The sequence below is a fragment of the Excalfactoria chinensis genome, chromosome Z (assembly GCF_039878825.1).
Source record: "Excalfactoria chinensis isolate bCotChi1 chromosome Z, bCotChi1.hap2, whole genome shotgun sequence".
Taxonomy (NCBI): Eukaryota; Metazoa; Chordata; class Aves; order Galliformes; family Phasianidae; genus Excalfactoria; species Excalfactoria chinensis.
In genome coordinates, this window is record NC_092857.1 from 7374793 (window position 1) to 7402252 (window position 27460).

The 27460-nt window shown below is 42.1% G+C and overlaps 2 protein-coding genes across 5 annotated transcripts in view; one reads left to right on the plus strand and one right to left on the minus strand.

Moving 5' to 3' along the window:
- The window catches only part of DCAF12 (DDB1 and CUL4 associated factor 12), a 29033-nt gene extending 11373 nt beyond the window's left edge, over window positions 1-17660 (minus strand). The window contains exons 1-5 of the mRNA XM_072360165.1: window positions 17341-17660; window positions 16362-16616; window positions 7438-7644; window positions 6123-6183; window positions 732-925 (exon numbers count right to left, since the gene is read on the minus strand). Coding sequence (XP_072216266.1) covers window positions 732-925; window positions 6123-6183; window positions 7438-7644; window positions 16362-16616; window positions 17341-17421 — 798 coding nt within the window. The 5' untranslated portion in view covers window positions 17422-17660. The remainder of the gene's footprint in view (window positions 1-731; window positions 926-6122; window positions 6184-7437; window positions 7645-16361; window positions 16617-17340) is intronic.
- Window positions 17661-17773: 113 nt separating this feature from the next.
- Window positions 17774-27460, plus strand: part of UBAP1 (ubiquitin associated protein 1) — a 32376-nt gene continuing 22689 nt past the window's right edge. Inside the window, exons 1-2 of one of the 4 annotated variants that reach the window (XM_072359522.1) lie at window positions 20076-20173; window positions 20740-20920. The gene's annotated coding sequence lies outside the window, so the exon portion shown is untranslated. Of the gene's footprint in view, window positions 17831-19973; window positions 20174-20739; window positions 20921-27460 lie in introns of those variants that run through there. The other 3 variants (XM_072359523.1, XM_072359521.1, XM_072359520.1) reach the window with 3 other exon arrangements.

Consider the following 27460-nt stretch of genomic DNA (forward strand, 5'->3'; position numbering starts at 1 on the left):
TACTTGAAAAGGTGTAGAAAGACTCCATCACAGAGGAGTGATTAGCATGGTGAAAGAGCCAATAGGAGCACTGTGCTTCCTAGAGCATGATCTTGTTGACTTCAGATTTCTGTTGTTTGAGCACAGAAATAAAAGAGGGAAGAGCTGCTACTCTACTTGCTCCAGTACAATTTATCTCTAGTAATAATAAGAGGTCAGCACTGGGGAGGTTAATATTTACTGTTTGTCAAATGCCAGTAACACCAAAGCAAACACTGGTGCCTGTCCTTTGTGTCAACCACCCCACTTGCTGAACAATCCAGTAACAATTTAAGCATTAAATCAGGAGCTATCTGAATATTAGCTCATCTTCATGGAAGGTGAAGGAAAGCAACACAAGCACTCAAGGCCAGCTACAACAGATGTTTTTGGTACTACTTCTGCTTCTTTTAAGTGCTCCCCCTTACCTTCCAAAAGCCAGACTTGCAGCAAAACTGCTCCTTCTCAAGAAGTACACAAGTCTTTTCACTTGCAAGGAAAGGGGGGAGGGGGGGGGGGGGGGAAAGGCAAAAGCAAACAGTGCAGATGAAGACAACCATTTCATATAGGAAAGACACAAAAGGATCATGGAAAAAAATCATTATGTTGCCTCTTCAACACACTTGGCTTTAGAACACTTCATTTAGATTACTTTTTTCTACTACATCTGGACAATTTTAGGCATTTTCAACTATCCTGAGTATCTTACTGACCTTATTTTTATTGTTGAAAGCCAGCGCTCGAACTTTGCAGTTGTCAGGATTGGTGTTCTCTTTAGGGATATCCTTCAGTGCCCTGTGTGTTATGTGGGCATAGACAGGAACTTGAGACAAGTTATGCCTGGCATCACTTTTGGACAGCACATCCTCTGTGACTTCCCAGAGACCCATTGAACCATCTCGAGAGCCTGAATAAGTAGTAACAGCATTTCATACATGTATACACATATATAAAATTCCCCTTATAAAAAACAAACTGTAATAAACAGAGTCCAAAAGTGGGAAAGCAATCTACTGCTATTAGTTTAACTCAACTGAACTCATTCTTGGGTGTGATTAATTAGGATTAATAACATGATCTTCCTGAGCTATAAGGTTATAATATTGTGACCTCATTGAAGTGTTTCATTTTTTTTTTCCCCTATACTTTTTTCTAAGTCCTGAATTTATTTTCAAATAGGCCAGGATGCATAAAAAAACAAACAACAAACAAACTTGTACAATCACCGTTAATGAGTCATAAGTGAAGTAAACTCTGACAGGACTGAACAGTCAACATGTTTAGCCCAGCTTACCAAGGCTAAATCTGATAATACAATACAAAAAGCCTCCAAAAAAATGTAGTTATGTTTATGCCGATTCTGGATCATTTGATTTCTCTCACTGCACAAGTACATGCATGCATACTTGTGAACTAAACAGCCATATTAACAAAACAGCCATTTTAAGCCAGCTACAATTTTACTGTAAAACAGATTTGATCTAAGCAGTACAAGTCGCTTTGCTTAAACCTGTGCAATGTCTTCTTCAAAGAACACAACATAAGAAATGGAAGCTCAACAAGCAGCAAGTTGCATTTTTCTACAGAATCTGAGTTAAGCCAAAATATGAATTTAAAAAATAGTTGAAGAAAGCTGAGCTTCTTTGGTTCATAGGTCAACAAAGATTTAATCCATCACCTTATGCCCTTCTCTTCTAACATTTATATAACTGCATTTAAGTCAACCCTGACAGATTTGACTTAAAACTCAGTTTCTTCCTTACACCATATGGAAACCACTTCCCTTCTCTCACGAGGAAAGCTGAAGTCACATTTCCATGCCTTGAAGATGCCAAAAAGACTGAACATCTTCATCAGCCTGTTAAATGTATAAATTTCAGTACCTCATAAGGAGCAAGCTGCAAAGACAAGTAAGTAAAACATCTTCTTGCAGTAGTGTATACCAATACATCTTGTTGCAGTACTGCATAGATGTCTTTGCTCCTTGGCAGATGAATTCAGTCATTTCTCACTATCAGCCACTAGCCAGTCAGAAAAAGAACTCCCAGTAGCAAAGCACAGCAGCAGGTAGCAAATGACAAAACAACCTGCCACTCAATTTACACACTTATGGTTTCTAATTGCACCTAATCTTGTAATGGAGACTGAATGCCCAGCAGTAGAATTTCCAAATATCTTGAGTCACTTTAGGAAGAAGCTGTCCATTCTAATAACCCTAACAGCCATAAAATACGATGTATGTTGTTTAACCAGTTAGCCCTGAAGACAAGAAGAGTATTATTTCTTAGCCTAGGCTCATCCTGAGAATTATTCATCCCATTTTGAAACTTTTGGCATGGAAATCTTTGTCCAGCAGTTAAGACATTCTCTTTCAATCATGACTGCTTGAAGTTGAGCATTTTAATTTTATCCTGAGAGAACACTGGAATATGCTGCAATGTGTTTTAGAAGCAAACCTTGTTCTTAGTGAAACTAAGAATTAAGACTAGCCAAGACCATGGTCCAGTTTGCTCTCTTTCAACAGTTCTAACAGTGGTGAGACGATGTACTGTCAAAGCTCTAACCTCAGGCTAGAAGACAACACTATTTAATGTGAGAGGAACAAATGCTCATCTCCTGCTTTTATGTCATCTAACCCACACCGAGAAACATAAAAAGAGTTTTGAAACAAGAGTTCTCCATTTGGTTTCTCAGTACAAACAAAGATGTTTGCTAATTCCTCAGCATCTGGAGCTTAAATATTCCTGCATCGTTGTTTCAGATAAAAGTATTCTTTTAATCATGCAGATTGAAAGAAGTGCCAGAGGTTAGCTGTAAATTGGTAAAGTTCTCAAGAATTCAGTTTAGCATTCAGACCCGCTACTTGCTTTTGATATGTTTTCCCTTGGTGACTCCCATCTGGAGGCTAGAAACAATATCCTGCTAGAATCTTCATACAAGAGTGAACATGGCACTTTTCTACTCACACCTCCACTCAGCAGCAGTGGTGCTATTTCACATGCTACACTCCAATGTGTATGTGAAAGCACCTTCAGCACCACTGAAGAACTGCAATAATCTCTGCTGCTTTCCTTAGACTCAGTAGCAGACAAAATTATTTTTGTAATACAGATCTTTAAATTGGCACCATAAAAGATTTACATTAATAAATTCAAGATCAAATTCCAGGACAAGCTTTTTTTTTTACCCAAGTAATTATGAAATTATGCTGGTTATCCAACAAGTTTCTAAAAAGTTACTAACTGACCTTTTCTATTATTTGTTTCTATATTAACTGCAGGCGTTTGGCACATATCATCTGCTGGAAAAGCAGCATGGCAAGCAGTGGCAAACTGAGAAGCTCCTGGAATGCAATGAGGACAACTTCCTGGACCTGCTGCTCACCAATGCAAATAAACTGATTGGTGACATCAGGATTGGAGGCTGCCTAGGCTGAAGTGACCATGCTTATGGTTGAGCTTATGCTCCAGAGGGATATGAGACAGGCAACAAGTAAAGTTAGGCTGCTAAATTTTAAGAAAGCTAAATTCCAACTCTTCAGGGAGTTCATCAACAAAACACCCGGAAAATCGTCCTCACGGGCAAAGGTGCAGAGCAGAGCTGGTGAATTCTTATGGAAGCTTTCCTTAGCACACAAGAGCTCTCCATCCCCATGTGCAGAAAATCAGGAAAAGAAGACAAGAGATTGGTGTTTCTGCTGGGACCCGCTTATCAAACTGAAAAGCAAGAAGAAAATGCACAGACAGTAGAAACAGGGACAAGTACTGTGGTAAGAGAATAAGGAAGCTGCTAGGCTGTGTAGAGATGAGGTCAGGGAAGCCAAGGCCCAGCTTGAACTGAACACAGCTAGGAATGCCTAAAAGAACAAGGAAGGCTTCTGCATGTACCTCAACCAGAAAAGGAAAGTCCAGGAGGACATACCCACCTACCTAGGGAGTGACATAGGCAAGCAGGTTATAACAAACAAGCAGGCTGAGGTACTTAACTTTTCTTGCCTCAGTCTTCGGTGTTAACAGCTTGCCACAAAGCCCTCAAATGCTTGGTTTCATAGGCAGTGAGTGGGCAAGTAACGTCCCTCCCACTGTAAGCAAAGATCAGGTTCATGACCACCTGAGGGATCTGAACATCTAAAACCCTGTGGATCTCAACGAGATGCATCCCAGAGTCCTCAAGGAATTGGCTAATGTAGTCACCCGGCCACTCTCAAGGATATTTGAGCAGTTGTGGCAACCACATGAAGTCCCTGATGACTAGAAAAATGGCAACACCATATCCATTTTTAAGTAGGATAAAAATGATGACACCAATATTTACTGCCCTGTCAGTCTCATCTCTGTGCCAGAAAAGATCACAGAGCAGACCCCCCTGGAAGCTTTGCTAAGGCAGATGGAAGGAAACAGATACAGGAGAAACAGCATGGATTTGATGGGTAGACTGTTCAATGGATGAAGAAGTGGCTGCAGGATCAAGTCCAGAGAGTAGTGGTCAATGACTTAATGTCTGGATGGAGATCAGTGACAAGAAGTGTCCCCTAGGGGTCAGTGGTGGGACCAATACAACTTCATCAATGACAGAAATCAAGTGCACTCAGCAAATCTGCTGATGACACCAAACTGTGGGATGCAGTCAACAGGACAGAGGGAGGCGATGCCATCCAGAAAGACCAAGACACATTAACAATGCGGCCAGGTGAACCTCCTGATGTTCAACAAATCCAAGTGCAAGGTGTTAAATTAAGTTCCCATTAAAGAGTCTTCACAGGATTTCAGGAAGACAATATTGCACTGCCGTATTCCAAAGCCATTAACTCATAACTAATATCCCCTCTTGAAATTCTCCTTCATGTAGAAACCTTCTTTGTAAGTCACTGCTTACTGACCTACTCATGGCAACACCTATTGAAAAGACAGTAAATTCCCTCTATTTCCAGAAAAATCATATCTCGGTCAGGGACCTACATATAAAATAAAGCTAAGCACTGTACTAAATAAATAAATAAAATCAATAGTTCAAATAACTGAAGTAGTTCTAAATAGTTTCAAATGCAGCTGTATTCAAAACAGATCCTAATGACTTAAAATAATTTAAGATACTAAAAAGCTACATGAAAATTAAACACTATTTAGAGCTTGAAAATGGGAAATTGAATGTTCTGAACTGAAGGTATGAATTCTAACAAGTTCTTTGAAGTTTTGCTTCTCATCCCCAAGATGAGTTAAGCAATTAAGATTAAGCAATGCCCACAGAGCTCTACTTACAGTACCAGGTATGAATCAAGAAAAACATTTATACAGATGGGGTTTAAAGTCACTTCCTGGACCAGTATGAAACATCTAAGAAAATGGTTTAGTGATTACAGTGCATTGCTCAAGACACCTGGGTTCAGGCAAACTCAAGACTTAATTTGCCTAATCATAAGCTACATTCAGACATAGAAAAAGATAGAATTTAAACTGCGAATGGGCTGAAACCTCTTCCAAGAAGCTTCTTTTCTTTCACTGACTAAAAGAAGCCAAAATAGTCATGCTGTTGGTCAACTCAACTGATACGGTCAGCTGCAATGACTCTGAATGGCTAGGCACAGAGATGATTATCCAGCTCTCAAAGTAGGATCCATATAGACCCATTCTATGCTTCAGGTTTAATCATACCCAAAACCAGCGAAGGACTTTCACATACAGTATCAAGAACACTGACACATGCTTCTCTCTCAGGCAGACATTGGGGATGAAGAACCACAAGGTCAGCACCAAAAGGAACCAAAGGAAGGAGTTTTGCAGCAGCAGAACTGCCCTGTTTTGGCTACAGATTGTGGAGCCTGTAGCTTGATAATGTTTCAGCATAGAATATGGAAGGCCACAGTACTCAGAATGAAACCCTTTGCCTAATTACACACAAAATTAATGCTAAATTTAACAACGAGCTCTTTCCTCCTCCCTCTGTAACTGCTGAAAATCAAACAGAAGCACTTGAAACAAGAATGCTGCCAGATGATTGCCACTGATACAAATGCCCTGATGCACTGATAAAGGCATTTCCTTAAGGCTTGTACTAATGTAGTATACCAGGGTAATAAAATATTGATAGGAAAAAAATGACTTTACCAGAAACAGCCATTGTATCACTGATCCATGCAATTGAAAATATCCAGTCCTTATGTCCATCCTAAAAGGAAAAAAAAAGTCAGACTTACTGTGCCATTATATTCTCAAGTAGTCTCTCAAAACAGAAGTATCCTTCACTTTCCAGTTTTGTACAAGCACAAAAAAAAAAACCCTATACTTACATTAAAAATATCATACTGGTAAAATCCCAGTATTAAGCTGGAGAAGCTCACATATCCAGCAGTAATTTCAAATTTATTTTATTTTGATAAAGCTAACCATACAATTAACAGTTAGAAAGCACGTAGGTGATAGAAAAGCAGGCCTCAAATCAAAGCCAAACTGATCTCAAATCTAAGGACATAGATTTCCCATTTCAAAAGCACTGTTCCTTAATTTCAAAAAAATAGATATTTCCTAAAACACATATCCCTAGCACAAATAGTAACTAAAACATAATGTTTACAATATACGAATAATTTTTCAAAACTATTAATTCAAGAATCTTTTATTTAGTATGTAAAGAAACCTGAGGGAGGAAAAGTCCCCAAGCCTCTAGTTCTGTTTGAAAAGCTGCAAAGTCACAGCAGCATGCAAGCGAATAGCAAGTCACAGAAGTCCATAGTCAAGCCTTCCGGCAGCTGGTTATGTGCTACAGCTGAAACTCTGACCTCTGCTGTTGTCATTAATGTCTTCATGAAGTCCTTATTCAAAAGGAAGGAGAAATGAGAGAAGGACTAACAGGACATCACTGCACTCATTTCAGCCTTTTTATTTTCAAGATTGGCTGTTTTAAAAAAGCACGATGACATTTCAGAAATAGGTTCTGGTACAGCTTACATCAAAGTGCCATAAGCCACAGAGTTAGAATTAAGCCTCAAAGCCAAGTTCTGCCACTGGAATAAAGCATATGTAAGCTGCAGCGGAAAAGGAAAAACTTTAACAATGTGCATCATCTTTTCAGTTTCAAGAACTTTTTCCACCAACAGTTTTGTGTCTCAGTTTCGATCTTCATCATCACAATTGGACTGACACTCTGGATTTTGTCACAATTTCAGTGCTTAAAAATAACCTGAAGCGGACCCAAACGAAGGCAAGGAAATCAGAACTGTCTGACATGTTTATGTTCACACTCATATTTAAAATATTTGTTTAAAAAAAAAGAGACTAAATCAGAAGTGCTTCAAAGCTTTCAGAAATTCTTCACTCTTCACTACAAAACTCTGAAGTCTTAACCTTGCTTTGACTTTTGGGACTTCAAATAAGTAATTCTTATAAGTAACAGAATAAACATCCCCCAAATGTTCCCACTTACATCTCCCACACAGACAGGATCAAGTGTAGGCAGACGATAAATTGCAAGACTGTTGGGGTTGTCTCCACCCGTAGCCAGAAGTGTCCGTGAAGGGTTGAGCTCAATGGCGTGAATCCCACAGCCCTGCTGGTTCACCATGCCGGGCTCACGGTCTTTCAGAATAGGAATCTTGGTAATTTGACCAGTCTGGACATCGACCACAAATAACTGGAAAAAAGAATATGCAATTCACCGTTAAACAAAGATCAGAAAAACAAAGCATTCAAAGACATTCAGTTTTGAATTACTCTTTCCTCTTTTTTCTCCCCAACTGAAATCCTGCAAGTATTGCTGGAAAAAAAATAAAAAATAAAACCCACTTTAATTAAATTGGTTTATTTCAAGGATACTGTTTGGTTTGCAGAGCAATGAAACAAAAAGGAGAGAAATTTTACATAGGAGGCTTCTCATGTAACCAAACACTCAAATCCAGAAAGTATGATACTGTTCAACACTTTGAGAAAACAAAGTTGTTTTCAGGTTTCTCTTAACACCAGTGAGAAATGCAGATCCACCTCAAAACAGTCAGTAGGCCCAAGGGAATTTAGAACAAGTCTCTGGCTGCACAGAGCAGTCACTGAACACCAAGTTATGTCAGTTCAAACATACAACTACAGTAAAGTTTACTTACAGTTTACTTATTCCAATGGTAAACTATAGTTTAAACTACAATTACAGCGAAGTATGGTTCAACAAAGTCTAACTTCATTTGCACTGGATCATTTCACAAGTGTCCAGAGTGCAGCTGCACTAACAAACTGATTTAACTGAAAAGAACACGTAGCACAGGCCAACAGCCTTCAGCTTCCAGGAGAAAAATGTGCCAAATGAGCAGTTTATAAATGCTTAGCTAATGACAGTAGGCAACTTCTGTCAAGAGTGTTTTGTGTCAACAGAATCTCTGTCATTAGTGAGGCTACATCTGGAGTACTGTGCCCAGTTCTGGGCTTCCAAGTTCAAGAAATGCAGGGAACTGCTGCAGAGAATCCAGCAAAGGGCCACAGAGATGGCAGTAGGCCTTCTGTATGAGGAACAGCAGAAAGAACTGGAACTGTTCAGCCTGGAGAAGAGGGGACTAGGAGGGGAAGAGGGGATCTTACCAACACTTGGAAATAGCTAAAGGTGGGAGTCATGTGAATGCGGCTGAGCTGCTTTTTTGTGGTACCCAGCAATAAGACAAAGGGGAATGGAGACAAACTTCAACACAGGAAGTTCAGTATGAACATGACCAAAAAAAATCCTTTACTTTGAAGATGACAGAGCACCTGAGTGCTTTCCTCTGCAACCAACTGTAGGGAAACTGCTTTAGCAGGGGGTAGGGCATTACAATCTCCACAGGTTCCTTTCAGCTTCTATAAATATGTGATACTGTGAGGCAACACAAACAACAAAAAAGGAAATGGAATATCACAGAGCATACCTGGCTCCAAGAAAAGCGATGGATAATTGCAGATCAGGATTCAAGCAGAATTTAGTTCCCTTACCTACACCACCCCCAGGAGAGCAGTTTATATGTATAAGTTCTTTTTTCGGTGAACTTAGGACTGCAGATCTGTTCTCTAACAAGCACCAGAAATTAAATAAAACTTAGAGGCATATCTATTACTTTTTTATGTACTCTTATTCTATACTAAGAATAACAATGTCAAATCAAAATCTGTTCAAGTATCATACATTACTCATTCTGTAGAAAAAGCTTCCATCCACATATCTGTTTGTGCACTGTATGTAGACTTGCACCAACTTCAACCCACGACTTACTCTCCTTTGTAGACAGCAGTCTTGCACACAGATCACAGCTCCTACAGAGGCTGAATTTTCACCTTCAGTTCTTTATTTTGCATGCAGATGCAGAGGGTGAAGGAACAGCTGAAGCCAGTTGAGCAGGAAGAGGGAGAGAACAGCACTTATCACTCCCCCAACTCCAAACCAACTGATGAACACTCAGCATATGCAGCAGCCCTAACTTTATCCCTGAAAATTAGTTGCCGTGTTCCTGCAGTGCAAGCATTAATTTCTTCTCTCATCTTCTTTCTTCCTTCAATATTTTCTTTCAACCAAAGATCTTGGCACTTTCCCATGCCCTCCTTCAACAATTCCTCGTGTTATCAGCAGGTCACAAAGCTGCTACCAGAACTGCTCATTAGTAAAACACATCTGCATTTCAGGATGCCCACAGATTCAGAAAAAAAATCATCTTTCAGCAGTTAGAGATGCACAGTTCAAATGGCAACTCAATAGATAAGCGGACTGAAATTAAAAACCTTCTATGTTCTCCAGCCTCACACTGTGCCTGACACTAAGTTAATAAACAAACAAAAATACTTACCCTAATGTGAAATTACTTTAATAAAGCTAAACTCTAAACTAATCAAAAAGACAAAGAAATTGGAAACATACAATCCTGAAGTATCACAGAGCCTCACACTCAGGTCAAGCGACAAGCTTTGAAAGTTCAGCTGTATGGTTTGAAGCACATAGCGCACATAGGAAGATACAGAACATAATGCAGGCAGACTAAAACCACAATCCAGGAATAAAATAAGCAATCGCTACCTGCTTAAATTATGACTTTTGCATCATCTGGGACCCTGCAGAAGACAGAAGCTCATACTTGCAAACGGAGCCATAGAATGCCAAGAAATCTTCCCTGTAAATACAGCGTGCAGAAGCCAAACAGCTGTTCCTAGAATTTCTGCCTTTTGGGCTTTATACCAGCCTAAGATAGGCATCCAGCTAAGAATGCTGACAATTGCACACTATTTTATGAGTTTTCAAGACAATACAGTAAATAAAGTGTAAAATACCTGACAGTTTATAAACAAGTTCAGCCACAACTCTAGCATGTAGTAAAATAAAACAGAATTTACCCTACTTTTCCCAAGGAAACTGGTATTGTTGCTACTGTTGAAATAGGTACAATTGAAAATAGCTCCTAAGCACTCTGGACTCTCAAAGATCCTTGACAAAGGCATGGTAGCTGGTGTTATCCATTTTTCTCCTCTCTATTAAGTGGGAATAAGATTTTTTTTCAGCCCTTTGTACAGAAGCTAATAGCCAAAAACAAAACAAAACAACAAGAAAGCAATAACAAAAACAAAAAAACCACAAAACCCAACCAAACAACCACCCACCTTTCACCAGGTGCAGCAAACACCTAGCAAAAAAGCAGTCAGCTATTTGCCCCTTGACTTTAAGTTTTATACATAATTTGGTTCCTCTCACTAGTAAAATGCATGCATGTCAGTCATTAGCATGCAGAATAACTTAACTCTCAGGACTACAAGCAAGGATTGCTTTGGACATCTGCCCAAAGTCCAAGCACCATGCCTAATCTGTGAGAAACAAAGCAGATTCATCTACCTCCTTTTCCACAGGACAATACTGTTCTAACAAGGAAACAAGCTGAATGACATGACAGAGAAATCTTTTTTTTTTTTTAATGTTCATAAGGACATCCTACAACAGTGCTGTGTCATGTATGACCATGGCAGACTGATACACCCATACACTACATTTGGCACAGTCACAAGCTTTTAGGATGTGGCTATGATTTTCACACTCAATGAAATTACTAATTGTGTCCTTTTTATTATTATTATTTCATTTTGTATCGCAGAATAGCTAGAAATTCTAGCAAGTAGCTCCTATACAATTTCTAAGAGGCTGCCCCTTGTCCTACTTTTTGCAATGTTTCACTTCATTAACGAAATAACTTAATTGATCAACAAGCCAAAAGCCAATTCCCTATAACGGGGAATCACATATCAGAAGACCTCATTCTGAACTGCAAAATCCATCCTCTGGGTGTCACTTTGTCAGAAGTCTGCTTTCATTTTTTGACTTGCCTTTAAGGGACAACAGCTTAGGAGTACAAGGGAAAGAAAAGATACACATTTCAGATACACACTGAAAGGATTTGCCAGGGAAATACAGCAAGTAATATTTCAGCCTATGCCATTTTAACGCTACATCTGATCTAACCATTACTTCAGGAAGCATTCTGGTCATATTTATTTTAGTGAGAACACTGAAACCTTGAAAATTCTCATCTTCATATGCAGAGCAAGATAAAAATTTGACCAAAGAAATGCAATTTTCATGGTATCACGTGAAGAATACATTGCATCCTCAGCTGCTGGATTTGTGCACAGAACAGCACACAGTTTAACCAGCTGAAAATTAAGGCTGCCTGTTCAAACCATCTGAACAAAACCAAAGCATGTAACCCACAGCTACATTACGCTGTTATTTCAGAAACAGGACAGACCCAGATTCACAAGATACAAAGAACACGCAAGAAAGAGACTACTTATTCCTCACACAAAAAGTACACACAGTACATACTGTGCTTCAGTTATCTACATGCTGCTCTGAAGTCACAGAGCATAATGCACTTTTATCATTAGTAAAAACATTTGAAAAAACTCCAAATAAACACACTGCCTCACTAAAAAGAATTATTAAAAGAATAATCTGGGATGGAATTTCACAACTGGCTTAAGCCAATCTTTGGGAATCCACATGTACCTTCTTCACATACTCACTCTGTCTCACCACCTCTGCAACAACAACTGGTGTTCAGATAGCTGCCAGGTCACCTAGATCTCTCTGCCTTAGATAGAAACTAATCTTTGTCTCAATACAAAGCAGCAAGCTGACCCAGCTGACTCCTCAGCCATGTGAACATCAGTGCCAGCAAGAACAAGCAGGTGGGAACATCCTGTTCTGCAAGGACATGGCTAGTAACCAGCTGAACCTGATCACAACAATTACACTCTCAGCCAAGCTGAAAAATGACATCATCATCTCTGAATTTTGTTTCACTAACAAAACAACAGAAACAAGATAATGCTTAGAGTGGTTACACTGAAAAGCACAGACTTCCACCCCCCCACCCCATTTCTCAGTATTGTTTTACATTTGGACTGTAAACATTTCTGTTTTTTAAGATGACAAAATGCTTCACATAAATCTTTTCATTCCTATGGCAATACAGATTCACTAATACATCATGCCACACCTCCAAGAAACACCGAACCTCCAAAGACTAAGCACTCAAACTGGTAGAATTCCTTTCCAACTGAGCTCAGAACATGCACTAATCTTAGCATGGAACATACTTACAGGTTGTGCAGTACAATCAGCACCACGGGGTAATGGTCTTACACAAGTTCCTCAAAAGGGTCCAGAGTGAGAAAAAACTATCATGAGGAGTTAACTGCAGTAAAAAAAAAGTCAGTGAGTTTACACCGAATTCCTATTTCCAGAGGCAGAGCAGTGTAAGCAAGCACTCCACCTGGATAAGAAACTCAAGCCCTCACAGTTCCCGGGCATGCACTTTGATGTCACTAAACATGTTCACTGCCGAAGTCACATTCGTCAGTTTTTATTTGCATCTTGCCCTCCGTGCTTAATTTCAGGAGGCTGGCAGACAGTTAGTACGTGTTGACAGATGGCAAAGGATGGAGAAGCAAGAGACTTCACTTGCTACAGGGCATCACTGCCACCCACACCATACCTGGCAAAGAAGCTAACAAATTCTGGAAACAGACATGGGCATCACATGCAGAGAGAAAACCTAACACTCCCTAGAGATGAGAAACAGCATCTCACTGTGCCCTCACAAAACACTGAAACAAAGGTGAATTAAGGTGTTATTTACTGGTGTCAGAGGTTTATTTACAGTGAGTAAAGTACAGTGCTCAAGCAGAGTTATAAACTGTGAGAACATGACTTCTTTTTCCCTCCTGGGAGCAAGAAACAAGCAGTCTACTTGATTCCTGACAGTGTGGCCAAAACCAGGGGATACATTCACTTGCAAAGCAAGTAGAAAGCGTTTCTTCCTAGACCCTCCATATTCACAGACATAAGAACCATGGAATTGGGTATTTCAGGACTACAGACACCAGGACTAGAAGATTTCAACTATACGAGGTGTGCTGAAAAAACAAAAAATCCTTATGTAGAAACAAGAGCTGGTCATTTACACTAGAGCACCCAAATCAGTGTGTCAGTCTCCCAAGGAGAAAAAGTGTCACTGAACAGGCAACCATTTGAGCCACAGAAAAGCCATCTGAGAAATCAGATGAGAGCAAACAATACAGAATTTGGGTAGTTTAGGTTTTTGCTTACATAGCTTCCTGTATTTAGGGAATGAATTTAAAGCTCTAGTGTTTTTACACACTTCATAATTAGCAAAAGAATAATGATACAGAGAGCTAAGGATCAAAAGACACAACAAAATGCATTATTTCAGGAAATGGCAATGGATAATGTAAAGGGAAGAAACCGTTCAGTAACTCAGCATTTAGAGCTCTCTTTTGTCATAAGCTTGTTTCCTCCACAATCTCTTCAGTTTCTGAAAAGCCTGAGCACAGCACACTAATTGCAGACAGAATCTTCCGAGACTTCCTGGTACCGGCCTTTGGTAATTGAGATGCCATGATGACACACTATAAACATCTGCACATCTCAGAGGTTTGCCCATTTCCTCATTTATTTTTCAACAACTTCAGGAAGCCCATTTTATACAAGACCAAGAAGATCTTCACAAACACAAATCCCACTTCAGAAAGTCCCAGGTGATTGCATCTGACTTTTTTGACACTTGAATGCTTGGATAGGTTCCATAATAAAGTATCTGGGAAAGAAAGTACGCACCTTTCATAAACCAAAACACGTAATTTGACATGCAGTTGACTGACCATATACAAGCATTCAAGGATTCAATGGAAGTCAGTAAAGCTTTTTCACACACACAAACATATTCAGTGATAATCTTAAGCATAAAAAGTTACCCGAAATAATAAAACAAGTTATAATTTTTATTAAAAACAAACAACTGTGAGCTCTACAGTCTCTTCAGCATTTAGACTGACCAGTACTGTCAAATGATTAAAGGTAAAGCTTGTCTTATGACAAGAGCGTGTTTTTGTTTTGTTATTAAAATGGTGAATGCCTCTGGCACAGCATAGCCAAAGGCAATTTATAAATTAACTGCAAAAAGGCTCCCAGTGTCATACTCAAGCTTTGATTCAAGTAGCTGGTTTGGTTTAAATGTTTTTGTTGCATTAGCTTTAATTACAAGCAATGCCAATGTAACAAATCCCACTGAAGTTAAAGAAGTCGTTATAAATTTACTCCCAAGTTCAGTGCATGAGAATAACCAAAAGAACTCACCTTTATTATGTTGCTTACTCAGGATGAGAAAGATGAGGAAAAAAATCTTATAATTAAAGTGTAATTTAACACTCTAGTTGCTAAAACATGAGCACAAAGCAACCAAACTAAGGCTGTTACAGTATTCATAATTTATATATGATCTTCCATAATGACAAAGCTGACTTCTGTCATCAGGACAATGTCAGTCAGTACTCCAAATTCAGCTGTGGAAGCATATACCTTATTGCAGCGTATGCAGTAGGAACAACAGTATCGTTGAATCCCTCTTCAGTTCTCTGATTGTTTGGTCACAAACAATTTTCTGCAAGCTTGCGTTAACAATGCATTTGTCCTTTTATCTTTGCTGCAGAGGCAATGGAACTACAGAAGTTACAGAACACAGCAAAACTGTTGCAGACAATAAAACCTGCAATGATCTTGCTAGAATAAGGAAGATTTTGAGGGCTGGAGTTTTAGCAGGAGTTTGCCTTCTGTTCCATGAAGGGCTGGCAGCTGATCAGCTAAGGCAGTGAGCATGCACGGAGAAAGAAAGCAAAGAGATTCTGCTCCAGGATTAATCCCATTACAACACTGTTTTGTTTATACAGCTAGGCCTTGATTCTTAAGAGCTACTGCATAAAAGTCTCCTCCTGTGTAACTATGAATAATTACATACAATTTGAAATGAAAAATATCACTGTCCTTTGCAAGTCAGACCACAGAGCACAGCTTCTGCATCAAAAGTCATTAAAGCAAAGAAACAATCGCAACAATTCATATACTTGGAAGATTACAAACTGTTTAATCTATACATTCCTTACAAAATTTGATTTGTTTCAGTAGCGCTAAACAACCCGAAATCAACAAACTCTGGATTTTACACTAACTCAATCAGGGCATCCCATTAGCTGAAAAGGCCAGGCTACTAACTCCATGTGAAGATAATTAGTTAATTTGTATGATCTCTTCCATTTAGTAAATACGTAATATCCCATTTTAATATTCCCTTATAATGTTCAAAACCCAAATCATCACTTTAAGAGCCTGAGGAGTTTTCAGTGTTTGCTAAAGTACGTGGAAGTACAAGAACATGAAAACACACATACTAAAGAGATCTAGAGTGGAAAAAAATCATAAAGTAAACAAACAAAGGATAATCTTGAATACGTGAAATTCTTTTTTAAAGCTTAGAACATTTACTCTGAAGAATACTGGGAGTTTAACAGTAGCTTTTAGATCTGTAGTAATTTTTCAGTCTTCAAAAGAACAACACACAAAAAAAACCAAAACTCACTGAGGACGACACATAAAAAACAGAGTGTTACCAGCATATTCTGCTAGACATCATATTATTTAGAAATTAGAGGTACAATCACTAACCAACCCCAACACCCCCCCTGCCATCTGCAGCATAAGAAGAAAGAGTCAACCACACTGTTCCACTCTGAAAAAGAAGTAACTTAATTCTGTGCAGATTAGTCTGCGTACAGATACAGGTCTCAGTCTGGTTCACAGCCACATGCACAGAGCCACGTTTCCAGATGAGAATGGGCCACAGTCAAACCTTACACATATTCATGTTTCATCAGATACAGTTTTGACTCTGGTTCTAGTTACTTCCTAATATTTTCCTTGACAGTCTACATAAGATTACGAAAGGCATCAGCATGAGGAAAGGAAATTACAGAACGGAGGAAAGAAGCAAGAGAAGTGGTACTTACTGTGTTGCATTTTGTCCCACACACCACTTGCCGGTGGTTCAGCCACTGGGAGGCAAACACTTTATTGAGGGTTCCCAGATGAAACTCCCTCTCCTTCAGGAGGCTGGGAAGCTGCTGGGCTGCATGTCCGTGCAACAGGCGGTGGTAGCTGGACTCATTCTGCATCCAGATCTCCCTGCCTTTTAGGTAATACACCAGGGACTGCTTCACTGGGGGCAGCCGCTTCCTTTTGTGCACTGAATGATCCCATCCATACTGTGGAAAACAAACATGGAAATTATAAAAAAAAAAAACAAAAACAAAAAACAGTAGTCTTCTAATTCAGATCGCTTAAGTCTTCCAAACTATCCATAAGAAATCATACAAGATCAACACAGAAGTGCTAGTATGGCCTTTACTTCGTAGAATTAAACATATTTTGCTAAAGAAGTGGCATTGCAGTGGTGCCACAGACAGTTTAGCGCTGCTGAAGCACTGGGTGCTAAGGGAGACACAAGAAACCTGAAAAACAAACATTTGGAGCAGCCGAGAGCAGCCCAAAGCAGCCCCAGACTCCACCCCAGCCTCAGTTCCACCGCAGCGAAGTACAACCACACGGGGTAGGGGCCTCTCGGCACCGACCGTGGCATCCACAGCTCTCTTGCAGCCGACACCAGGCTCCGTCCGCCGCATGGCCGCGGAGCTCTCCCCGGGACGCGGCCGTTACGGGCACAACGGCTGAACCCAGCGGGACAGCGGGGATTAGGCGGGAATATGACAGCAGTGGGCGACACCGCCCGGCCCGCTGCCGCCAGCTGTCCCCGCATCCCCTCCACACCGAGATCCCCGAACCCCACTTCCTCTTCTTTTGGTCCCGAGCTCCGCAACCGGCCGCCGGGGCGCGACGCCCCGCCGCTCAACCTACCCCCGTTCCCACCCGCAGCCGGTGCCGGGGTTCACCGCGCACCCCGCGCTCAGACACACCGCCCCCCGGGCCTACCTGCTCCCCATAGAGCCCCCCGGGCCCCGCGGCGGACGCCGACGCCGCTTTCCGCTTCCTGCTAACTGTTTTCCTGGCCATAGTAGAAAGAAAGTGAAGAAGTGAGGCCGAGAGCCCGGTCCGGACCCCACATGGAGCAGACGGAGCAGGCGGCCGCCAGGACACGTAGCATTAAGCGCCGGCAGCCGAGCCCGGCCGCTCTCTCCGCCGCAGGCCCCTCCGGACCGCCCTTCACGACATTTCCCCGTTTTACGGCAGTCGCAGCTTTACGGCAGCTTCCCCCCACCCCGCCCGGCAGCCCCGCGTCCCAGCACACGGACGGCCAGCGGGCACCGCCCCCTCTGCGGTTGCCAGGCAACGTGCTTCGGGCCCGAGCGGCTCCCCCTGCGGGCGGCAGCGGCTGAGGCGAGGGGGGGAGCGGAGCAAAAAAGTAATGCGCTGCACCTACAAACTGCCCCAAAGGACACCCCCACAGCTGTGGGTTCATGAGGTGTGTGGCTTTTCCCATGCCAACATGTCATCTCCTAGCTACCAAGCATACAACAGCTCTTGTTTCAGCTTTCAAGATGCTTTCACCATCTGGGAAAATAGGTCATCAGCCTCCCCTTTGTACAGGTGGGAATACTGAAATAGACACTTCCAGGCTGTAGGCTTCAAATGATTTAATGCACGGAGACAGTAATGCTGCTGGGAAAATTAAGGAAAAAGGGATCTGTGTAGAGAATGGTCTGTCTTCAGGTATCTCCAGAGATCTGCTCAGGACTGATGCCCACAAAGACAAATTACACAAGCATCGAAGGGGAAGATGGTCAGATATTTACTATTTCATATACAGTTGCCTTTTGGGAAAGTAAACATGGCTGTTACACTAAAAGTTTAGTTTGTGTGTGTGTGCTTTTCCCTTCCTTCCTTCCTTCCTTCCTTCCTTCCTTCCTTCCTTCCTTCCTTCCTTCCTTCCTTCCTTCCTTCCTTCCTTCCTTCCTTCCTTCCTTCCTTCCTTCCTTCCTTCCTTCCTTCCTTCCTTCCTTCCTTCCTTCCTTCCTTCCTTCCTTCCTTCCTTCCTTCCTTCCTTCCTTCCTTCCTTCCTTCCTTCCTTCCTTCCTTCTTTCCTCTCTTTCTCTCTCTCTCTCTTTCTCTCTTTCTTTCAGATTTCAGTATGACACTGAACTGGAGAACTTTTTAAGCATTTTTCTTCTGAAATGTGGAAAGTCAGTAGGACTGGGGATGTGGCCGTCCCCTTGTATTCAGCACTGGTGTGGCCACAGCTTGAGTACTGTGTTCATTTTTGGGCCCCCTCTAAAAGAAAGACACTGAGGCTCTGAAGCATGTCCAAAGAAGGGCAGTGAAGCTGTGAAGGGCCTGGAACACAAGTCTCACATGAAGCAGCTGATGGAGCTGAGTTTTGTTTAGTCTGGAGAAGAGGATGCTCAGAGGAGACCTTATTGCTCTGTGCAGCTCCTTGAGTGGAGGCAGGAGTGAGGCTGGAGCCAGCCTCTTCTCCCAGGTTACAGCAATAGCACAAGGAGTAATGGCCTTACAGATGTGGCACTGAGGAACGTGGTTTGGTGATTGTATCATCACTGTTGAGTCATGGCCTGAACCTCTGACTGATCGTCTGAGGTGACACTGAGTCAGCTGTGGGAGCACAGGTGAAGGCAATTCAGCTGTGTGACTGGAAGGGGTGGAGCCTGTCTGCACCTCTCCTAGACCCCATTTAAGGAAGGATTTCTCTCTGGAGATTGTTCCTTGTGGAGCTTGTTGTGAGCTTATAACACCAGTGAGTGCTTCTCATTTACCTCTGATTATCTTTCCAGCTTGATAATCTTATCAACTGAACTTCTCTATCTTCTATACAACACTGTGTACTCATTAATCATACAGTGATATTGTGGTAGTGGGCTGGTGGTTGGACTAAAAGATCTCAGAGGTCTTTTCCAACCTCAGTGATCCTGTAAACAGCTCCTTTCTGTTTAAGGACATCTGAAGTTTGGACAGGTCTCACAAATAAGCTAAATAGACTGTTAGCATTTAGTGCAGAATAGGCATGTTGTGAAACAAACTATGTTGATAACTGAACTATAGCATAGGCACAGGCTCATTATTTCTTTATCTTTGAGCTTCTGAGCCTTGGGAAGTAGGGGCAGACCTTTGAATTATTGGCAGCCCTCTTATTTACCAAACAGCTTGATACCACCCAGGGCCCATGGAGGACCTGGTGTGCTCTTGGCATTATGAAGCACTTGGTCATTTCTACTTCTTTATGCTGCATTAACGCTGAGGTCCTCTTCTTCTCGAGTGCTCAGAGCTCTTAATGCACTTTTTGCCTCTGCAGGCAGCAGCAGAAATTAGAATGGAAATAACCCAAACGCGTTAATCGCAAGGGAGTGAGGGAGGTGGGTGGTGCTGAGAGCAGCCACTCCTGAACCCCGCACACCGAATCAGCTAAAGCGGTATTTCCCTGACAGGTATTTATTTCATGTTACCACCTACAGAACCCGAACGCCCCTAGCGAAGCCTCACGGTGCCTTCAGGCCCTGCGGACGGAGCACCGCACAACGCACCGCACACTGCGCCCCACACAGACGACGCCCAGTTACCCCCCCCCCCCCCCCAAACGCCCCGCCCCGCGCTGACGTCACCGTGGGTCCCTCCCACGCCGGCAGGTGACGCTGCGTCGTGACGTCAGCACGTCCCCGGGGCGGCGAGGCGGAGGGCAGGTACGCAAGATGGCGGCGCCCGGCGGCCGGGCCGGAGAGGGCGGTGCGGTGTGGCTGGCGTAGGGCCGGGCGGTGGGCTGGGGCTGCGGGAACGGTTGCCAGCCAGGGGCCGGCAGGTAACAAGTGGGCCTGGCGGGGGGGAACAGGGGGGCGGCGGAGGCGTTTCACCAACCTAGGCCGGCAGGCTCCGGTTCCCTTCCTCGTGCTGAGGGGCTTTGGGCTGCGGCCCCTCCCCGGACACTCCGCTCTTCCGCCGCCGCCGCTCCTTCTCGCTGTCCCGCTGTGATTCAGCAGCAGCGGGGCCTGGTCGCGCCGCGCTCGCGATGCTGGCGGAGGGCGGCTCCCGGGGGCAGCGGGGTCAGGCCCGGCTGCGGCTCCGCTCGGTGGTTCTCCGTAGTTCCGGTGCCTGCCCGAGTCCTTCCCCGCGGTGAATTCGCATTCTCAGAGCTGTTGGAATTCGGGTAAAGGGTGAGTGCCCACCGGGGGAAAGGTAGCTTCCTTTTTTCAGTAAACAGATGTTACATGAAAAGTCAGTTTCTTCTGGTTTGGATGGGCTAAGAACTGCGTGTGGCTCTTGTCGAGATTTCCTTCGGGTCAGTTGTTTATTTATGGTGCCTACGTTGTGAGAACAATACCACTCAGTCCTCTGTTTGATGTTAAATAACTGCTGTATTCCCTCTAGTCTTTGCAGGCTGACAAGCTGAAGTCTTGTTTACTGTATGGGTGGTAGTCCTCCGTATCTCACTTCATGCTCATTACCTATTTCTGGATCATTTCCAGTTAGCTGTTCCTCTTCTAAGTTGAAAAGAGGGCCACATCTTCTGCATTTGAGATGCAGACATACAGTGGATGTACGCCATAGGGTAAGAATACTTCACCTCTGTAGTTTTTAACTTCCTGGTAATGCCTTGTGTGCTGTTAGCTCACAGTCACTCAGAGAAAAATGTTTAATACTGTGATGAAGAGGCTTACTGTAACTTGAGGGTTGTCTATCTGATTTTTGATAGACCAAAGTCTCTCATTTTAATAGGAAAGTTAGGATTGCTTCCTTGTAAGTAATAGAAATGACAATAGTTGGAAGTGAGTAATTGCTTGGTAAAGAGTTTTTGTTCCCCATATCACTTTAGATGCTACACAAGACAAAAAAAAAAAAAAAACACTGGAAAAATATTGCCTCATATGCAGTGATAAGCAGGTGGACTCTGGCACTTTGCTTAACAACAGATGTAGCTGCTGTTTGAGTTCTGATAAAAATACAGTTGTGTCAGATGCGGATATTCATAGATGACAAGCATTGCCAAATTACGGACACCTCTTTCTTCAGACTTCAGTATCTGTGTGACTGACAGAAGGCATCTGCATCTCAAAACATTTTACTGGGTGAATAGGTTTTTGTGGGAGCTTGGTGGGGAGGAATCTACTCCAATTTGTGGTCAAGACTGCGAAGGAAACTGAGGTGGTTCTGCAGTTAGTTACCTGCCTCATCTTCCTTGCCTGGTCATGCTTGGAGTGCAGAACTTCATCCTGGTGCAGGCACTCCCATAACTACTTACTTCCTTACAGCTGGCCATACAGACTTGACTTCTCCGAGTTGCAGCAATAATTTTTTTTTTTTCAAGGAAAAGGGGAAAAAACATTTTTTGATACATCCTTTCTTCTCTGTTCAGAACAGAGCTATGCACATAGCTCTGTGCCATCTGAGGAAGATATGTGTAGTAGTGGGTTGATGTGTGCCAGGCCATGTGCTGTATGTTGTTAGGGGAGTGTTTGTTTCCTGCAGTATGGCAGTGCTGGTGTTGCTGGATGACTTCAGATTTTTTTCAATAAACACTGACTTGTAATTTGTAAGTGCCAGTGATGCTTTGGAGCACCACTGCAAATGAGTGACTTAAACCTTTTAGAGAAGATATCGATCCTAAGAATAGGGGAAGAGAAAATATAATCTTTAAACTTCATTGTTGCTAACTCATGGATTTGGTCTCAGAAGCAAAACTGAAAGTGATTGCACCTTTTTCTTCTCACTGCTCTATCTGGCCTGCCGTATTTTTTTTTCTCTCCTGCTCATGCAATATGGAGCAAAGGAATCAGGGCAGAAGTCACTTCTAAGAAAAGAGATTTAACACAAGTAAAGTGGAAACTAAAACAAAGTTACCTGGAACATCATGCAGAAAGTGAGGAAGTATTAAATATAAGATATATGAATGGATGATAAGTAGATGTTATTTCCTCTTTAATAAGCTTGTATTTTCAGAGTATCTTAATATGTTGACCTGTTGTTCAGCTATGGGATTTATTAATTTCTTTGTTAGTTGGTGGCTAGCTAATATCTTAACAATTACAATTTATCAAAGACATATGAAGAGCTCCACCTCCATTGTTCTAACAGGATCTTGCAGTGCTCAGTACTTGTTATCTGAAGGACAATAAAGTTCAATTTGGAGACAAGTCAGGTTTCTGGAGCAGCCTGGCAGGCCATCTCATCTAACATTGTCATACTGACAGCCCGAGCTGTTTTGCTGGTGCTGGTGGCAAAAGTACTGTAATGCCACAGTAGGCACCATCTTACTTGTTTTTAATTCCATTAGCTTGTGACTTCATGTTGCTTACACAAACTTTAGTGACTTCAGGGCATTAAACACTCCTAACACTACTCAATCCCATGTCATAAGCTTTTTGTCATCAGCTTGTTCTGTATTTCACAGTTGGTAATAGCATGAATATTTTGATAAACTGTTATGAGAGAAATTTAGTTCTGCTTCCTAACAGGAACTGCTGTCCACCTTCTCTTGTATTTTGTTTCTACCGTAATTTCTTGCAGTCTTCTCCTTTGTAAGCCGAGGACCTGAAATTATGAAATCCTTACTTGAAGGATGTTCACATAAAGCCATTACCGTCTATTTAAAATGATCATTGTAATTCACATCAGTGACAGTGTAAAAATGGTCTCGTGGAGCTATAACTGAAAAGCTCTGGAAGATGTTTTTGAAAGCAGTTTTTTTTTCAGAGGAAAGGGTAGGAGGGGCTGTTTACAAGTTAGAAATAGCTTCCTGGTTTTAAAAAGTAGGTCTGCTAGGGTGTATCTGAGGGTGATGTATTTTCTTTGTATTCTCTGCTTGTTCTGGTAACAAGGAAGGCAATACTAATGATCTAATAGCAAGTACCACTCTACAGTCAATCTCTGCCCTCGAGGGGAGGGAAGGCCTTGTGAGAGATCTTGACAAATCAGAGCTGGACAGTCTCCTGTAGCATGAATCCCAGCAAGAGAAACTGTCAGATTCTGCACCTGAGAAGTGTCAGTTCTGGCTGTAGGTACAATGGGGGATGAGAGGCTGGAAAGCAGTGCCCAGGAAGAGATTCGGGGTTTCTGGTTTCTGTGAAGTTAAACATTTGTCAGCAGTGTGCCTTGCAACCAAAAGGGCCGACTGTACCCTGGGTTGCACCAGGCCCAGCACTGCCACCGGGTGGGGGAGGGCTTGTCCTGGCTGTGCTGCACTGTGCGGCCCCACCTCCTGCTCCGGGTTTAGATTGGCTGCCACAGTGTAAGAAGGACTGTCAGAGATCGCTGAAAGAAGGGCTGCAAAGGAGGGAAGGGTCTGGAGGACAAGGTGTGTGCTGGGCCCGGAGCAGGCTGAGGGGAGCCTCATGGCGGCTGCAGTTCCTCACAGGGAGCAGAGGGCAGCGCTGAGCTCTGCTCTGTGTGACAGCGAGGGGCCGAGGGAACGGCACAGAGCTGTGCCAGGGGAGGGACGGGGTTCGGGAAAGGCTCTGCGCCAGAGGGCATGGAACGGGCTGCACAGGGCAGTGGGCACAGCCAGAGCTCCAGGAGTGTTTTGTTAGTGCTTTCAGATACAACGTTTGAATTTGGGTGTTCCTGCATGGTGCTGGGAGTTGGTGTCAGCAGTTCAAGTGGCTGCAGTCAATTTAGGCATGCTCTGTGATTCTTTGCTTGGGATTGCTGTTGATCAATGCAAGCATAAGCTAGCTGTTTTACTGTTAGCTACCTAGGTGAGTAATCCGTTATGGTATGCCAGTGCTTTGCTTTATGCTTTGACCCTCTGACTTGGTTCGAATAATCTCATGTTCTGTGCCCCTAGTGACCTTTTGCAGTCAGTGTAGTCTTGGTTGAGGCCTTCTAGAATGATCTAAGCAATGTGTTTCGTTTTCTTTTCTCTCTCTTAAATGGCAAGTAGCTCTAGATTTTTGCTTACTTGGCAAAGGATTTTCTTAGATGCAGGAAAGTACTCTGTAAGAGCGGAGGGAGAACAGCTTGCATGTCCGAACAAGCATGTTCTGTTACAAAGGCTAAACAAGGCCATCCTTGTTTAAAACCTAGAAGTCTACAAAGGGGTAACAGAGTAACTGACTTAAGTTTAAACCTGTAGAAGGGAAAGTTGATTCAATGTATCATGTTGTATCAGTAGTGTTACATCTTCTAAACAGACGGAGTTGGAATGGGAATTCATAGCCTGTGATCTCTCAGTTGCAGTTTGACCGGAACACTTGGATCAGAGCAACTCCTTTAAGTGGGAAAAGCTCAGCGTGAGTCCTATGCTTGAAGTAGTCAGTTCTTCAGCTGGAAGAGGGTCCCTGTATAAACATACTTAAGCTGCTTAGGTAGTCAGTTGTGTGGAAAGTCCTAATGAACTAAAAATCTATTAGTTGTGATCTCCATCTAGATTATGTTGCTGGAGCTATGTACTAGATCCTGTCAAATAACTGACTTAGGTCCTTTTCTAATTTATGTGTTTGTGCTGTTTGGCATCTGTGAGGTCACAGCAGATGAAGATATGAGATTTGTTCCCTCTGCTTTGGATGTTGGATTTGTAAGTGACTGTATTATTGTCGTGCTGTGACAAGTGTTAGTGCTGTGCTTAACTGAGACATAGAGCCTGTGTGTTCAGTTTGATTTTTCTTCATCAACTTGACTCCAAACACAAATTAGATTCATAGTTTACAAACACTCTGTGAAGTAGTTGTCAAAGGATGTGTATTTCCTTTTCCAACACAGCAAACCTATCCACCCTATTCCACTCCGATGACTAATACTATCATGTGGCATCCTTGTACAGTAATGTATAATAATTTGAAGTAGAAATATATCCTTGTAATCAGGAAAGGAATTTCTACTAATAAAATCACTGTTAATTATCTGGAATAAAATTTGGTGGTAGAAAAGCATAGAGGAGCTTTATCTTCTGTGTAGCCTGTGAAAGGAATGTTCTTAATCTTATAATTGTTAGATCACCACAAGCCGTTTGTTTCTAGTGTGTTTGACTTCTTGATTTAAAAACAATACAAATAAAACAAAACTAAAAGGTTATTGATTTTTGTTTTGCCTGTTTGTATTCATGATAGTATTCTGTTGGTGGTCACTGGCTGGTAGGACTTTGTGCATGGAATTAATTTACATCCAACCATGTAACTGTTTGAAGTGTCACCTTCCAGAGGGATAACTTAAAGAAAATGTTTGGGTAAGAAAATTATTTTATCAAGCTTGAGTCTGTCAGTGTTCTTGTTGCCATCTTTGATCCGTATCGCTGTCAGACTTTGGAGAGAGAAGAGATTCATTTCAGAGCTCTTACAAACAATAGAGTCTCATATGATGTTAAAGTGACTGTCTCAGATGGTTCAGAAGTGCTGAGAGATGGTGGTGTGCAAAACGATATTGCTTCAAGCCAGTGAACTATCTGTGAAAGAACTAGAGCTCGCTGGTATCTTGTCAGAGGGTGGTTTTTAAATTCTGTAAAAACTGGCTTCCTTCTTGTTTGCAGAATCAAGTTTAATGCATGATTTCTGTAACTTACCCGGAGTTCTTTGGCTATCTGCTAAAGCACCTGTAAGTGCACGTAGCATATTTCTGGACTGCTGAATGCCTGAGCATGTTGATGTGACTTCTTTGCAAAACAAGTGTAAATAGGGACAGTAGAGAGCTTGTTGCTTGAAGGTAATGCTGTTTGATTTGGTTTTATTTGCAAAGGGAAAGCTAGCAAATTCAAGTGCAAATGGAAATGTGAAACTATGTGTTCGATGATCTTTTCAAATTGAAGATGTTCAATTGGAAATGCCTTAGTATTTACAGCTTACAAGAACCCTCAAGTATGTTGTGTGATATAAAGTAAACAAAGACTAAGGTAAAGGAGCTGACTTTGTGAGCAGCTAGGTGGTCTAAGCTGTTTTTGGAGCCAAGGATGAAATGCGTGTTCAGTGGGCAATATAGTTGTACTACAGCCGTTTGTGTGACATAATGTCATCCTTTTAATGTCTGAATGCATGCATTATGCTACAGAAAAAAATTTGGAAGGTCCGCCACTCTTTTGGGGTGTTTGGTTTGTGTTGAAGTTTTAGGCTGATGAAGAAATTCTGGTTTTCTTGCTCTTCACTCTCCAGGAAATAGATGTTTGAAATATGCAAGTGTTCAGCGCAGGGATTTGACAGTATTCTGTATAAATTACTTCTACCCAGCAATATGAAGAAGGCTTTCTCTTCCAAGTTGGGAGAGAAGCTGTGTGTATATCTTATTACAAACCATCTCTGTAATTTGATATGACTGCAGTAATGTGAAAATGGTGTTTCTCTTATTAGGCAGCACTGGACTGATTCTCAGGTGTTGCTTATCATATCAGTTGAGGAATGGTCAACTCATATAGACTTTCCAGTTCACTTTTTTTTTTTTTTAAAGTAATGGTGGCTCAATGAGATCTGCATATTGTTATCAGTCTCATATTGCAGTTTATCTGTTACTGTTAGACATTTGAAGAGGAAAAGCTGTGGGTAGTACTGTTGGATGGTCACTGGCAGTCTCACCCAGCAATTTACTCCATGTAGCTATATAGAAATAAGGGTGGATTGCTGCAGCTGAGTCAGAATCTGTCAAAGAGTCCTGAGGAAGTGAAGCTAATGCATCTCTGAAGGCTTCTTTTGAATTTAAAATGAGCCATTTCCATTCAGTTATTCATTTCTTTAAGTGTTTTGAGGGGTTGCACTCATTAGCAACGCTGCTGAAATGCTTATTATGTTAAATGTCTTCTACCACCCAGCCAGACTGGAGATGGTGTAAAACAAAATTGCAAACTTAAATGAGTTTGCAGTAACCCAAGCTTAATTTCAAAGTTCCTGAACCCTGTTTCATGTTGTCAGTCCAGAAGAACATCCTTTACGCTTTTTATAGTAAGATGGAAAACTGGAGGAGTAGGTTTGATACAGAAAATTGTGGGGCAGCAGTATTGGACCAAAATGGGGAGAGACCATTGAGATTCCTTGGATAGCTGTGGATGTAGGATTCAGGAAGTGCAAGTTCTGTTCTGGCATGACTGTGGGCATACAGTTTCATATTTGTTCCCTTCTCGTCACACCTACAAAACAGGGCTGTGTTCAGTGGGAGTAAAACTGTTTTGAAGAGTTCA